This window comes from Dermacentor andersoni, chromosome 1 (genome assembly GCF_023375885.2).
Source record: "Dermacentor andersoni chromosome 1, qqDerAnde1_hic_scaffold, whole genome shotgun sequence".
Lineage (NCBI taxonomy): Eukaryota > Metazoa > Arthropoda > Arachnida > Ixodida > Ixodidae > Dermacentor > Dermacentor andersoni.
The window spans coordinates 307,763,165-307,779,231 of record NC_092814.1 but is presented as its reverse complement, the minus strand read 5'-3'; the positions used below and the strand labels follow the sequence as shown (position 1 = coordinate 307,779,231).

At 45.6% G+C, this 16,067-nt stretch overlaps 1 protein-coding gene across 1 annotated transcript; it reads left to right on the top strand.

The window, feature by feature from the left end:
- Window positions 1-221: 221 nt before the first annotated feature.
- Window positions 222-12,217, top strand: LOC126548536 (putative defense protein 3). Its single transcript, XM_072285937.1, has 4 exons — window positions 222-1,126; window positions 7,729-7,960; window positions 10,668-10,878; window positions 12,063-12,217. Exons 2-4 carry the CDS (start codon window positions 7,750-7,752, stop codon window positions 12,121-12,123), a joined length of 483 nt encoding a protein of 160 aa, XP_072142038.1. The 5' UTR covers window positions 222-1,126; window positions 7,729-7,749; the 3' UTR covers window positions 12,124-12,217.
- Window positions 12,218-16,067: the final 3,850 nt, after the last annotated feature.

The following is a 16,067-nucleotide window of genomic DNA, read 5'->3' as shown; positions in this document are numbered from 1 at the left end:
AGGGTTTGCTGAATGGCCTTGAATCCAGTGTACCTTGACGCAAGTAGCTGTCTTACTATTCATAGTGTGTATTCTCTCGCAGGTTTCCATCGCCTTATCAACCTTCTTGAGTTCCTGAATAGCCGCTAAAGAATCAGTGAAGATATCTAGTTGCTTGATGGTAGGCAGCTTAGATGTCGCATCTTGCACAGCGTCGTGGATGGCTTGAAGTTCCAAACTCGATAAACGTTACCACAAATTTAGCCAAATGGTCTTTGAAGTAAGGACTGGTTAGGGCCCGAGACTACTTAAAATGGTTGTATGAAATTACTTGGGAGTCGGGTAAGAAACAGCCAATATTAAGTTTGGTTCCGAGTTTATATGCTTTCCTTTGCTTTTCTTTTTTCAACGAAGAAATTTCGTGATACGAAATTTTCTGCCACCTCGAGAAATACCTGTAATCGATATTGCACACAACACACAACATCAGTTTTAACGTAAGCTTACCAGTAATCCAAGAAATGACATCGTTTTGCTTCTAAGGAGCTCTGGCTCGACGGAAACTGGAAAGTGGGCTTGATTGGATATTTGAAGTAATTTTTGATCGACGGTTAAAAGTGCGCGATAAGCAGGCGCTTAGAAAACGTGGAGCACGCGCAAATTGATCTGGCGGATGGCGGCACGATCTTTTTTACTTCCTTTTCTTGTTTTATTGTCATTCTTTTTAGTTTCCTCGGTCGTTTTTCTTTTCTTGTTTTTCTTTTTTTGTTTTACCAACTGAGAGGGGGAAGAATTTCCACCGTGTGCATCAGAAAACCCACGGGTTAAGGCGTAGGGTCTGACTTAGGCCTTACCATTGTGCCTAGGAGATAAGCGGACGGGGAAGCTGTTGGCAATAACGCAGCTTGAGTGCAGTGCACCCCTATCTCCAATGGCTCACGAGAGTGCTCCTCGGGGCTTCCCGGTTCAGCCTTAGAATGTCTGCACACGCGGTCATCATTTTTTGTGCAACGATCAGTGAAATATTCCTTTCTACCTCCAATAGTTTATCACCGCCACTGCATTTAAAAGCGCGGAGACGTGGAGAGACGAGCAAAGTGCCAACCTTTCCGCCAGACAGAGCACCTCCGAAACACCTCTTCACCCGGTGAGTACCACTTTGCCGAAACTGTCTTTTCCACTCACGTCGCAACTTTGCTTTCTCTTACCCAATGAAGGGTATTGTCGCACTGCGATAGGAACGAGTCCATAAGCAGCGTAAGCCTCAAACCACCGCCTGGGCAACTTAGGTGTGAAGAAAATCCTTAGGTCGGTGGTGGCTGGGTGTCCCGTTTACCAATCCATATTTGTTTCTTATTGGATGAACTGATGAACTATATATTTATATTAGTGAAGGATAGAATCACAGGATCCTGCGTAGAAATAGTTAAAGCAATAGAAGCACATAGGAAAAAAACAGGATTTTACTTACGTTCCGGCCGGGGTCAAGCCTTCATCAAAAGTGCATATATATATATATATATATATATATATATATATATATATATATATATATATATATATATATATATATATATATATATATATATATATATATATATATATATATATTATCTGAGATCACTCGGACTCGCTCAAACTCGCCAACTTGCCAACTCGCTGAAAGCATAGCTCGGTTACAAAGCGAGACAAGACCCGATAAGAGAGTGAGTCTACGGGAGCGGGTTCACGAGTCAGTTTGCCGACCTAAGCTTGCGACTTTGACGAAATGATCGCATAAATTGGGTGAATCTTCTCACGTTGAAGTACATCGAAGCACGCGCTGTGCTCCGCAATTGAGACATTGCACAATCGGCCGATCTCAGAACAATATATTTTAGGCAGTGCGTTTAGCATAGGCGGACGGCGCCACAGGCAGCTCGAGTGCTACAGCTCGCCTCCTGCGGTCTACGAGAGTGCGAGATAGATTGCTAACGCATGCATGGCCACAAGAACGAAAAAACCGCGTGCGGAAAGCCGCTCGCGACGGAACGTACCTCAACTCTCATGGCCACACTTTCGCGTGTCCTTGCCGCCGCGGAAAGCACGTGATAGATCGACTGGAATCACTGCGGCTGTGGTTTTTCCAATAATGTGGGCGCGCGCGTTTTTTCCCGCTATAATGTAGACACGCCTTCAAAGTGACGCGTGCCACTTCAAAATTTTGTATACCCATTTAATACTCGTGTTTCTTCCTTCCCATTGCTCTAAATCCATTTTCGTCTTTCTTCCACGCAGGGTAGCAAATAGGACGTATTTCCTGGCTATCGTCACTGCCTTTCCTCTATTTATGTTTCTGTCAAACCACCGGGATGCTATCCGCAGCTGTCGTTTCACCTTGTTAATAAATTTACGATTTTGAGTGAGAGGTGCCGTGCACTTCCGGAACAACATTTTCGTATGGTTTTCGAGCACGTCCGCGAGAGTGACAGCGGATGTCAAGCCGGGTTCCCTCCCTGAGGCAGTCCAGGCGAGCGGTGCTGCCGCAATCAGCGGAGTGGAGCGCAGCTATAGTCTCGGCTGACATTCATACATTCGATGTGATCTTGCTCTAACTCGCTACTTCGAAGAAGCGAGTGAGACCCCTTCGACTGGCGGTGGAGCATTCATCACGGATCACGTTGTCCGCTTTTGACAGTGGATATCATGTTGTCCATCATTTATTGAAAGCAGTGAACAAATGGCTGAGGTCCTCGTACTTTCACATAGCCTTTTACTGCGGGATGACCTCCTCTGCCCATTTGTGTCGTATTTGATGAAAGGGGTGACATGGAACACTCGCATACACTTTGACGTGTAAGGAAGGATGCTACGTCACATCTTGCAGAGGAAAGTGGCTTCCCCCGCACGAGCTTTGAAGCCGTTATGTTTCTTGAAGAGCCCGAATTCATGAATAATTGAGTTCCGCCTTTGTTGCTTACATTCCTCCGAGGCATGCACTGCGCACATAAATGTTTCATTAAACGTCCACGTAATACGCGAGAGTTTGTACATTTAACTGGAAGAACTGCCGGGCAAACGCACCAGACCAAACACCACTTGCTGAAACACCGCAACGAACAAAACCACCTCTTTGTAATTACGTCAGCTGCTATGACAAAGAACACATGCGCACACACACGCACACGGCAACGAAACTTCCCGACGCAGAGAATTGGATCCGTCAGCACAGACCACCGAATAACACCAGATACGGTCATTAGAATCAAACTATACAAACGCGATCGTCAAAGTGGCTGCAAATTCGATTTAGCTTTGCAAGATGCGAAGTTTTGCACATTAATCTGACGCAAGTTTTTCTCTCTCTAATTCCAGTAGCGTTTTCGACGTTCATTCTTTTTTTTTTTTTTTGCGCTAAATGCGTTCTTCGCTAGAAGGTACAGATGATCGGCCGTGCTGATGTTGGTAGCCTGTAAACATCGACTACATTTTGTCATTAGTAAATGCTTGCGAAAGGGACCGCCAAAATTCTCGTTATTAGCGTGTAGATGGAGCTGTGCCATTTACTTACATGAGGCAGCTCCGGTCTCTTTTATGTTTCATCCAAGAAGAATTCCTTTATGGTTCTTCCCAAATGTTGCGACCAAAAAGGCAGTGGCGGGCAACGAGCAAGGTTGTCGCGAAGGCTACGGCGTTGCCCCTCCCCTTTATCTCGAGTCGTATCTCATTTCCCCTCCCTACCGCCATAGCTCTGTCTACATCACCCATTTCCACCTTTTTTTTCTCTCTCTCTATTTAAATCCTACGCTTCTCAGTAATCCAGAAGCACACTGCTCGATATCTGTATCTCTCCGCTTCCCCAGCCTCTCACCTTCGTTCAGCGAACACCGGTGCTCTCATTTCATATGTTTCTTTTTCGTTTTTCTTTCTTTCTTTTGCTACTGTAATTTGATCGTCCACCTTTGCACACCTCGTTAGACCCGCTGTTTGAGGCAGTTCTATCGTTCGGAGTACAAAGTTCTTAGTTATCATGCTGTGGATTATTCTCGGCGTGTTCTTGTCTGTTCTAGCTACTGTCCACTGCTTGTATTTTGGCGGGACGAGGAAGTAAGAGCTTTGCAAACTTGAGTACCTTTTTTGCGTCTTTTTACTGCAACAGCAGCTAATTGCTAGAAGCTGGGTTTTCCTTGTCCGTCCATCCGTTCCTCCATCGATTCCTTGGCACTGACGACGACCGCCTTGTTGCAATCGACATTACTGTGTCATAGCCAGGCCGCTTACGGACACCTGAACTTTACCGTCGCCATAGGGCGAAGCAAAAAAAGGAAAACGTTTTCCACAACCACCAGCATTTGGCCTCGGATTTACGTTTCATTGCAGAAATATGCACTCTGTGGAGCAGCCATACGAGCTAACCGCCAGCTGCTCTAATGTGCAACAACAGCGCTTGGCAATTATCGCAAAGTTTCGGGCAACATACCCAGAGTGGAGGGTGGGGGGTCTGTGAATGTATCCTCCACGCGACTATACGGTAATACACTGTGGCGGATGAGGATGACATGCTGTTGCGCATCGCACAGAAGTTTTTCTTGACAGGTTAACGCAATTATTTGTCGTCGCACACACACACACACACACACACGCGCGCGCGCACCCTATCTATCTATCTATCTATCTATCTATCTATCTATCTATCTATCTATCTATCTATCTATCTATCTATCTATCTATCTATCTATCTATCTATCTATCTATCTATCTATCTATCTATCTATCTATCTATCTATCGATCTATCTATCTATCTATCCAACTATCTAAGAGCGTAACATTTTTGCATCTATTTCGAATTCCACAGCGCCATATTTATTACCACAGATAATTGAAGTCTTCGACATGGTAAACAAGATGAAGTCGTAGGTCTAAATGACGTTTTTTTTCTCTCGGATATTAAAATCTATACGTTTTTCGTTATCTGACATGAAAATGTATACTTAAAGGTTAGATATTATTGAAATAGTCTTCTAAAATCTTGAAATTATTAGTATACTTGTCCCTTTGATACAGCGAAACAAGCTCGATGAAGCATTCGCTTGCGAGTGTGTTTTGTATGCAATCAGTGTAGATAAGCCATTCTTTCTGACGGATAATGCGAAGCGCTGTGCGTGGCGCGCACGCAACTGCTGCAAAGGGGCAAGTCACTTAAGCCCCCTGGATGGCGCTGGTGTTCTGGCTGCGCTAAAGCTAGGGAAACGATGGCGCGTTTTCTATTAGAACGTGAAGATATCGGCCCAGCGGTCGATTCAGGCACGACTGGCCTCCTTGAAGCCCTGGGGTTCAGCGAGAGCAGGGGGAAAGTAAACATGTCCGCAGTAGAGGTTAGTAAGAGGTAATTGGAAGATTGGTGGAATAAAAGTAGGGAAACGGGAAAAAACGTTGACGTACAAGAACAAAGTTCACAGTAGGGGGTCAGAAAGAAATTGGGTATGGGAATAATTCGTGGGTTTCTTTTTTTTTCTTTTTTTTTAAACCTAGGTAGTACATAAGGCAGTGTAATAGCAAGAGATTGGTGGCGCAACCCACCGCCCCGTTTCAAAGCGGACGCTCATAACATTCATCCATTTTATCAAACTAGGGCGCCTCGGTAGCAGTGCCACCGTGCAGGCGGGCGGCACCCTTTAGGCAGCCCCGAGCCGCTGTGTACCACAATGACGAGCCACCGGCGCCATGGAACACGAGAGCGTTTGCCTGACCAAAAGACCCCCCTCTCCCCCCTCCCCCGTTTAACTGCCGCTTAAACTTCTGTCAAAACAGGATCGTAAACGCGATTGTAGCCCGTAGGGACCTCGACGATGGGAGGAGTACGTGTCACATGGGCAGAAATTCATATTTGGTGGTGGTGGTGGTAACAACTTTATTGAGACTCTGCTCAGTTATGATCTGGCAGGCCCGAGTCCTAGAATGGCCCCTCACGAGGAGCGACCCTTTCGGCCCAGGCAACGAGGGCTTTTTGTACTTTTTCATCCGGCGTTCTGAGCAGCTCTTCCCACGTCTGTTGTGAGGGAGCTGGCAGGAGCGACCTGGGAGGGGGTAAGCCCTCGCACCCCCAAAGAATGTGATTTTGGGTAGCCAATGTTTGATTTGTGCAGTTTTGACATATTGGGTTCCATTGCCCGTTGGTAATTATGGCTAGCCAATGTGGGCTGGCTGCGTCGAATCCAAACTAAATTTATATTTGCAAATAATTATGTCACAGTAAAAACAAGTTTGCAGTAACAACATGTGATTATTCATCGCTCTCCAGCCGCTAAAGTGTCATCTACCTAAGCTCGCGCCACCGCGCGCTTCGCTCCCCTTGGCAGGAACCATCCGTGTCAGACCTGGTGGTAAAGCACAGAAAAAGAACATCTACTAATTCAAAGGTGGAATGATAAATAATAATGCAGAAACATTTAAAAAAAATGGTAAAGAAGCTTATGGAACAGGCGATCCGAACCGAGGTCCCGTCTAATCACACACACAAAAAAAAAAAAGCACAATGCTCTGGCACGGTGCTACGAAAGACGAACGGAGATAGCGCTTACCGGAGTGTTTATCCGCTGTCGCGTATAGTGCTGTTCGTCTACGGAAAAACGTAGCAAAGTATAAGTCCTCTTCCGTAGTACTGTAGCACCTAGGGAAAAGCAGATTTGGAGAAGTGCCCACATGTCTCCCGCGCAATTCACGCATGCGCACAAAGGTCGGACAAACGCGAGAAAGAAGGTGTCGATACAGAGGACAGCCACGGGTGATTGCATCGCGGCCGAATTTGCGCGACCACGTCGAGGAGCGCCTCTGTTACACGTGATAGTTGGAGCAAAGGAGAACCAGTGGCTGTTGCGTCTCGTTACGCGTCACATCGACGTGAAAAGGGGCTCAGAGTGTTCTGCTTGCGGCGAGACCCGGAGCGGACGAAGAAGCGGGAGGCACGTGGTAGCGGAACCGCTGAAAAGCGACCGAAACATCTAAGTTCTACGTGGAGAGAGAAGAAAGCGCGTTGTTCGTTCCGACCTGTTCGTCACGCCTGTTAGGAATGCGTTCACACAATTCGGATAATTGCGTTCATCTTGCGTCTTCCCGAACGCGTCTGCCAGAGATGCGAGCGACGCGCAGTCAGCGATAAAACGACACAGAAGTCAAATGGATGCACCGGCACACTTCAGTCGATTTATTCGGCAGCTGAGCGAGGGCAGCGTTTCATCTTTATGCGCGCTCGAATAAAGATTGCACCGTTTGAGCGCACCGTTAACGCCTTAACCCCCAACGGCGTGGATATATATATATATATATATATATATATATATATATATATATATATCGCCGATTGTACTGCAATGCCGACCGTGTCACAACCCTAAACGGCGAGAAGCGGTACTATCGATGCGCCCTACATATGCAGAAAGAGGACTATAGTATTGGTGCTGCCCTACATTGATGCATCTTACAAATAAGGTCCTACGGATGAACGCTGATATATGCAAACATTTTCTTGTTGCCTGCAACAGTTCTTTTCAGGTGCCGCGTTATACACTAGCCGCTGTTGCGCGTCTCAATTCCTCCGTGGATCTTCTGACATGCGACACAAGCTAATTAATGACCGGTCATGGCGGCAAGAAAACAACTAAAGATTGCTGCGTCTGTTAGTGGTCTTTTTCTTTTTTTTTAAGTATATGCATCACGTTTGAGTGCAAAACAAGAACAACGAAATTAATGCGTGCTTCGTCTGTTCGCAGGTTCGAGAAACGCGAGTCACAATGCGCAGACCAGGGCTGTCGTGGACCACCGCACTGTCGCTGCTACTGACGCTTCTCGGTGCGTCACTGGCTTTGCCGAGCGGTGCCCCCGAAAGCGCGTGCCACAGCATGTTGCCACATCACAGCGGACTTCGGAAGTTCAACGGCAGCGACTCGCCTTATCGGCTGGTGCAAGAGAAGGCGGCCTTCCACCCTAACGAATCCCTGGCCGGTATGCAACCCACGGATCCTCGAGAGCTACTTATAGAAACGAGCGAAGGAAAAGATGTGTTTCATCCAGGGCTCGTAGTTATGTGACGATTATTTTAATTTTTCATTCTCTCGTTTTTCCTTCGTCATTGATTCGTCCGAAATCGCGCCCCGTGCACGTATCACCGGGATCAGCCAATCGACGTCACATGTGACGATACAAATGATTGCAATCGGACGAACATAACATTTACAGAATACTGCCACAGAGTCCGAATTCACAAAGCTTTTCGTTCGCGAGTGCCGTTTTTCATTGGCTGAGACGCCTTCGCTAATAATATGCCATACATCGCGATCGACTGGCACGAACGCTTTTAGCCTAAGAACGTTTTGTGAATACGGGCCCAGATTTTTGCTCTTTTAGTGCAAGATGCGATACATTGACTGTTGGCTAGCGATGTAAGCCGTAAGGGGTCATCATCAACAGCCTATTTTATGTCCACTGCAGGACGAGGACCTATCCCATCGATCTCAAATAACCCCTGTCTTTGGCCAGTTGACACTACCCTGTGTTTACCTCCTCCTCCCCCCTCCCCCCCCCCCCGAATATCTAATTTCATCACCCACTTACTTCTCTGGCGTCCTTAACTGAGCTTCCCTTCTCCTGGCATCCATTCTGTAATTCTAATAGGCCGAAGCTTATGTGTCCTACGCTCTACATGGCCTGTCCGACTCCATTACAAAGGCCAAATGCCTTCAAAAGCCTCCCTCACTCTCTTCAGCAACGCATACAAAAGCAATAAACAGTGCACTCGGGTTACGCAAAACAAATGAAAAAAAGAGGTGTTGATTGTTACTCAGAAACTACAATGATCTAAAGTATACTGGCAATTAACATGTATTTGAATCAATGGGCGCTATAGCGCCCATTGATTCACGTCATATATGACGTAAAGCTGTTCGAAACTGTTTCTGTTCCATTTCTGCAATCAGCCCCCCAAGGTTGGTCAAGCATTCTTCAGGCAACCTCCACTTCCCTAGTCTGTCACGCGACGTCACAAAGACCGTGAAAAGTCTCCATCTGATATTACGTGTACACACTGATTATGCGTGATTGGACCGACCAACAGAAAAATAATTATTTCTGATTCAGCGCTTTGATCACCATTATGCCACCGCAATTGATCAAAAAAACATTTCTGGGCTGCGCGCACTTCGGCTATCTGTAACGTGACGCCGCAAAAGCTCGAAACCTCACCATGTCAAGGTGACGCGTACGCATTAAAGATGCATTAATATGAACCATTCCGAAAATATCAGAAGATGGCTGCCCGCCGATCACAGTGGGCACTGGCTACTCAGGGCTGCCGGGGAGGATGGATTTATTTAATTAAAAAAAAATTCCGTAGGACTTCAACGTTGTCGAACCCTTTAGGCACCCCACGGCCAACACTTCTTTGCTATGGGGATCTGTTTTAGCGACATTTTTAACGTGCCGTTGCACTCTGCCGCGATTTTCGACCAGCCACCGCAAGCTAAGTAAGGGGAAGCGGGCCGATCCCAAACGCCGGCACCACCTTCCTCATCTGGTTATTTATTTTTACTGGGCTAGTTCGACCCCACCGAAATGCTCTCCACTTCTCCATGCTCCTCGCCTCTTATCAGCGAATTAGATAAGGAAAACCAGCCAATGTAGGCAATGTTATTTGCTTTGAACATAAACAGAAGTTACTTCCCATAAACGAGAAGAGCATTTGATTAGGCTTTTCGAACAATCCTACGGATCACCGCCCCATGCTTGCGTCGGAGGTTGCGTAATTTTGACGTCAGGAGAATGGAATCAAAACAGATTGGAATATTTTTACGTTATAGACTCAATGTGTGCGGAAACTTCTAGCACCAAATTTCCATTTGGGAACTCCTCTTTCACAGGCAAGTGACTTGCTAACAATGTGCTCTCTTATTTTTTATTTGTTTGTTTGTTTATATATTTATATGATATGAGAGCTATCATAAGATGTTGCATGCCTTACAAATCATGATAAATTTATTAGCAACTTAAAGAGGACATTCTTATGAACATTATTGATTTTATTTTATACTTCTATCACGTTGAGATTCAGTTTACTTGTATCATGTTATTGCTTTATTTTTCTTTCCTGTACTCGGTTCAGTGTACTTAGTGCCGGGCACCTGGAAACTGCAGGCCCTGTTATGGGTTATTTGTTCATTGTAATTATCACTCCGTTGTTTTATATTAACTATAATGTGTAACAAATTCATATTGCGACAGTCGCATCACTGTGTATTTGCTGACAATTTTATGTTAACTATAATGTGTACTAGATTCATTGTCCTGTATCGCGCTTTCTCTTCCTCTTCTTAATTTGCCATTACGTAGTTATTTTCACTGAGTTACAATGTATTTTCGCTTTGTTATCATTTCCCGACTATATATAATGCCCTTACAGGGCATTTAGGACAACTGAATAAATACTCCTGCATGAATATTTCAGTCAACGCGCCGTTGACTTACTAAAAAACACTTCCCTCTTGCGAAATTTCCGGCAAGCTAGCGCGAAACGTCCATGCAAGCTTGACCACTTATTTGTAACTGAATATTCCAATTGCTTCACACGACCATTAAGATCGCGCGGACAATTAACGAAAAAAAGAAACAAAGCTATTTGACGACTTCTCGCCTTTTGTTTGCTTCATAAACGCTGCAGTGACGCTGTACACGAAGAACTCCCTCTTCAAGGGCTTTCTGGTGAGAGCGATCGACGAGCAGGGCAACGACGTCGGCCACTTCCAGCGTCGCACGGGCTACAAGAACGTTCGCGGTTGCACTGGCGTCACGCACAAGAGCAGAAACAACAAGAGCACCGTGAAGATGATCTGGCAAGCACCCCACCATGTGTCGGGCCGAGTGACATTCAAGTGCGTATGCGCAAACGGCCGCTTTTCTTTTTTTCTTTTAACCTGTATTTCTCGCCCAGTTACTACTGCAGGAATCGCAAATCCTTGTAAGGATCATACGACACGCAGAAAAACCACGATCCACAACTTACGTCAGAAATCGGAAAACCAGCAATTCCAGCAGTGTGGTTTCTGTCAAATTCGTTCTCCAGGTCGTTGTGCCTGTCCCGAATTATCGCGAATATTAGCATGATTCGGCCCACTCAGATTAGGGCAATGTGCCGCATCCTCGGAGCCACGCGCGAAGTCGCGCATGCCCCATAGTTCCTCAAAAGCAGACGCCATAAGGCATATGTTTGAACAACGTCCAAGATGTTTTCACCGATGCTACGCCGCACATAGCACGTTGCATGATCAGTGCTTGACATTTATTTATTTATTATTTTTTTTATTCATCTATTCATTTATTTATTTATTTACCCTCAGGACCTTTGGGGCGTACAGAGGGGGTAGGTACATGATTGAACAAGAATAGAATCTGAAGTTGCTGATGAAATCAAGAAAAAAACAAAGAAAAACAAAGTACACACATACAGAAAGCACATGGCTCCTTTCTTCTGCGTGTCGTCTTTAAGACTTACAATATGCGAGCAGTTTTTCAGAACTTTCATCTGACATGGTATAATTCATGGCTTGCAGGTACCCGCAAAGCAAGAGGAGTTTGTCACACCAGAACTGTTCTTAAGAGCAGATGCCATTGAATCGCGATGCCGAACACATAATTAGCGAACGCGGCGGCCATACAAAAGCAAATGTCTCCTACAAACGAAAAACAAATTGTGTATTAGTTTCGATAAGGAGCAAAAAGTGACAGGACTCCCTCAAATATATAGATAGCATGAGTTTATTACCAGGCGGTACTTTGTATGTGTACTGTAGCAGGCAATCGTTGCTTTATAGTATGCAAGCTGTCGGTAAGCGGCCTGAGCAGTTTAGTTGTAGCTTTCGTTTCAAATAAAAATGTACTTGTTGTGCCTTACAGCAATTGGTTTGTACTTGCCATAATTTTTGTAATTGATGTAGTCATTGGTAAGTAGCCTCTATTGCTTGGTCAAACGGCTTCCAAGAAAATTGCTTTTGCATTGTGGTCCTAATTAGAACCGAAAATAGTCATCCTCAGTTTTTTCTCTGTTTATTCTTTGCAGAGCGACCGTCGTGCAAGAGTACAGGCGTGTATACGCGGATCTGAAGAGCACAGTGAAATGAGCAGCCTTCTGCCACCGAGACGGCGAATACCCACTTCATCAAGATGGGGAATATGTATTTAACATATATGTATAATAACAAATTTGTATTCAGTGTAAACAAGATGGGCTAGCTGTATTTTTGGGAGACCGAGTTATTTCAACATCTGACATGCAAAATAGCCATTCAGCGTCTTCATATTCAGCAACACTCTGGTTTCACAATAATGTTAGAAAGAAATGAAATTCGTCGTCCGTTAAACACGCCTTTTTAAGCAGGTAAGCGCGTGAGACTGCTGGCTACCTGGTTACTCAGTCGCGAGGACTCATTAACCAGGACTGCGGCGCGTCTCGTCGCGCCCTGGCTTTGTGATCCCGATCATCAACATCTTATCCTCTCGTGATGAGAGAGAGAGAGAGGGATTATGAAAAGGGAGAGACGCTATTTTCTGCAACCCCTTAGGAAACAATCTCACCGCCTCGTGATGAAATATAGATTGAGTGAGTGAAGGAGCGATTGATTAGCAGTTCTCGTCGCTTCTTCTTGCTCTGTCAAAAACGTCACACGTAACGTACAACAAGCGGTGGTTGAAGAAGGGAATCTCGCTGAAGCCAGCATACCGACAATTGGAGTTGTCTTTGACGAATACAAGTGCCCAATTGGCGAAACGCTGGCCCCGGCGACGTTCCCTTCAAGTCAAGCCTTCATCTTCCTGTGCGTCTCTCTCTTGTTTGGGTTACGCATAGCCGTATCCCCCCACCCCCCCCCACCCTTCTTTTTTTCTTATCCTTCTTCCACTTTGCCGTATGTGTTACTCTAATCCTGCGTTTCTTGATTTGAGATCTATCTAAATAGCAACTAGTAACTGTTTCCGAAGCCGACCTCATCACCTCTTACAGACAAAATTTTCTCGTTGCTGAAATGACTCCCATTAACGCCCTTTCGTTAGCTTCAGTATTTCGTTGTACTGGCTATGCTAAAGAAAAAGAAAAGAGAACGCATGGCGACCCCACCGGCCGTGTGGTATAATTGCAGTCGCAGAGACTGCTTTTCAGAGGCAGTGTTAAAGGCTTAGAGCGAGTATGCGCTCAAACTACGGGCTCGAGGCGGCATACTCTCAATGGTGGGAAGTGTCTGCGAACTGTGTTCGAGCGCAAGGCCTTGCGCCATATCCGGCCACTTGCGCAATGGGTTACAGTAGGGTTACTGTGTATGCCGGAACTCTTGGCTACAGTTCCTTGGCACAGATTGTCTTTCGTTATTGAAATGAAAATGACTACCGTGCATGTGGAGTTAAACTTTCACTAACTTTATTTGAAACATTAGATGCTAAGTGGGCAAATGGGGCCTGCGGAGATTATTTGTGGTGCTTGACCAACACATCGTGCAGGGCATATTACGCGTAGCAAGTGTACAATTAAGTAAAACCAATTTTTTTTATTTAAGTATAGCGCTTATGGTGCGCTTTCGTAAGCAAAGGTTCATAGCCCGCGGTACCAAATTTATATATATATATATATATATATATATATATATATATATATATATATATATATATATATATATATATATAGCTCATGTCACCTCTGTGCGACGACGACATCTGTCAATGCCACCTTTGGTCGAACACAAAGTGGGCTGCTTCGCCTTTGTGCCTGAATGCGCGATGGCTGTACCTGCCGGCACCTGCTGGCCTCCAGAACACCTATTGCGAACGCGAAGAGCCAATTACTGCTACATGCAGCAGCGCACGCACTCAAGAACGTAGTTCAACTTCTACAGACTGTCCTCAATGTTGCCACCGGAGTCACGGAGCGCATGGCTCACGCTTGCTAAAAGCAAAGGTCGATTACATGGCGGACGCGTACGGTCGAACATGCAAGAACAATTGATAATTTTTAACAGCCCACCACACAAAAATCTTCGTGTACGCTTTAAAATAACGGGTCCGAAATGCTCCGCCCCCCCCCCCCATGCGACGCAATCTCGGAACTTTACGCGTTATGTGCGCACAGGCTATCCTTCAAATCGTCACTTACAGCGCATACAAAGACAAGGGACAAAAGGGACGACGAAGACAAGCGCTGTCTACGTATGCGCTGTAAGTGACGATTGATACCGTGGAATACCAACTAGCCCCGTACCCAAACCTTATCCTTCAAATTTCGGTTTTAAGGCTATGCGTGCGTTTTGTAGCTATCACAGCAGGACAGCACTCGCGCCTATGCGAATTCGCCCTTGCTAAGCTGCACGTATATGTGTGCATGCGTCTGTCCTCTCGTGGATACGTGTTACAACCATAACAAAAGGTGCCAGAGTTGTCGACGGAAATGCTTTCATTTATGCTCTGCTGCGATAAAGTGCGGTTGAATATTAATATGCAGAAGACAAAGGTAATGTCCAATAGCCTGGCAAGGGAACAAGAGTTCAGGATCGCCAGTCAGCCTCTAGAGTCTGTAAAGGAGTACGTTTATCTAGGTCAATTACTCACAGGGGACCCTGACCACGAGAAGGAAATTTACAGAAGAATAAAACTGGGTTGGTGTGCATACGGTCAACATTGCCAGATCCTGACTGGAAGCTTACCAATATTATTGAAAAGAAAGGTGTACAATCAATGCGTTCTACCTGTGCTAATGTATGGGGCAGAAACTTGGACGTTGACAAATAAGTTCGAGAACAAGTTAAGTACCACGCAAAGAGCGATGGAACGAACAAATGTTAGGCGTAACGTTAAGAAACAGGTAGAGTGCAATGTGAACCGGAGAGCAAACTGGGATAACAGATATTCTAGTTGACATCAAGAGAAAAAAAATGGAGCTGGGCTGGTCATGTAACGCGTAAGATGGATAACCGGTGGGCCATTAGAGTTACAGAGTGGGTGCCAAGAGAAGGGAGGTGAAGTCGAGGACTGCAGAAAAGCAGAAGGGGGGATGAAATGAGGAAATTTGCAGGTGTAAGTTGGAATCAGTTGGCGCAGGTAATTGGAGATCGCAGGGAGAGGCCTTCGTCCTGCGATGAACATAAAAAGATGATGATGATTACGATGATGATGGAAGCTAGTTTTTATCGATGATGGTGCGTTGGCGATATGAAAAGTGCTACAAAAAGTGCTCTAAGTACACGCTTCCATGGCCGAGCGTAGCCGTTTGCCGTGCGTCCACGAAAGCAGTCGAGCCGTTAAAGCCCTAAATAAGCTTAATAATCCTGCCTCCTCGTGGTGCACTGCAGAGTGCCGGTTCCCGTAGCGAATATCTTGCCGGGGGTGGATTTCCCCTCTGATGTGACTGCCTCGCGTAGGCGGAGTTGACTGAAATAAATACGTGCATGAGCACAAAGAATAGAAATGCTACACGTACAAGTAAACAGATCCATCAGCGTTGAGTCAGGTAAAAGAGAAAGAGGCCAGTCAATAACATTTACTCTTCGAGGAGGTGTTCGTGGCATAGGAAAATACTGAATCGCACTTTATTCCCACTGTTGTATGGTGACTTTTATCTTTAAGGTGTTCACCATCGAGTGAGGCCCACGATGAATTGTAGATGAAGTTAAGGCGAACAATGTCCAGTCATGCTTTGCCCGGGTTTCGCGTAGACGTTCGTGAGCCTACTGCCACCCTTTGCCTGCATGCAGCGGTGGCCGGGACCACAGGAAAACGAATCCGAGCCATACAGCATAACTGAGTCGTAATCGAATGGTGTCAGAAAGAGGATGCACTAGGCTTCACCTTCTCGAAGTTGAACAGGTACGACGCGAGGCGAGGGAAGAGCGGAAATTCATTGAGCACGGAAGAAAAGCGTTCGCCAAAGGACGCGCTTTCAAGCTCATTTGAAAAAACGCTTCAAATGTAACGATGAATCCGCGTTTCTATATAAATGTGTTTTTGTTGCAGCAATGCCGAAATATCGACACGAAGTATCACGAAACACCCCGACTTAGAAAATTGCCTTTGTTTTCTTGCTTTT

Coding starts and splice junctions, on each gene's coding strand:
- LOC126548536 (XM_072285937.1), top strand. CDS start 7,750: ATGCGCAGACCAGGGCTGTCGTGGACCACCGCACTGTCGCTGCTACTG. Junction 7,961..10,667: donor CCCTAACGAATCCCTGGCCG/GTATGCAACCCA, acceptor TAAACGCTGCAG/TGACGCTGTACACGAAGAAC. Junction 10,879..12,062: donor TCGGGCCGAGTGACATTCAA/GTGCGTATGCGC, acceptor TATTCTTTGCAG/AGCGACCGTCGTGCAAGAGT.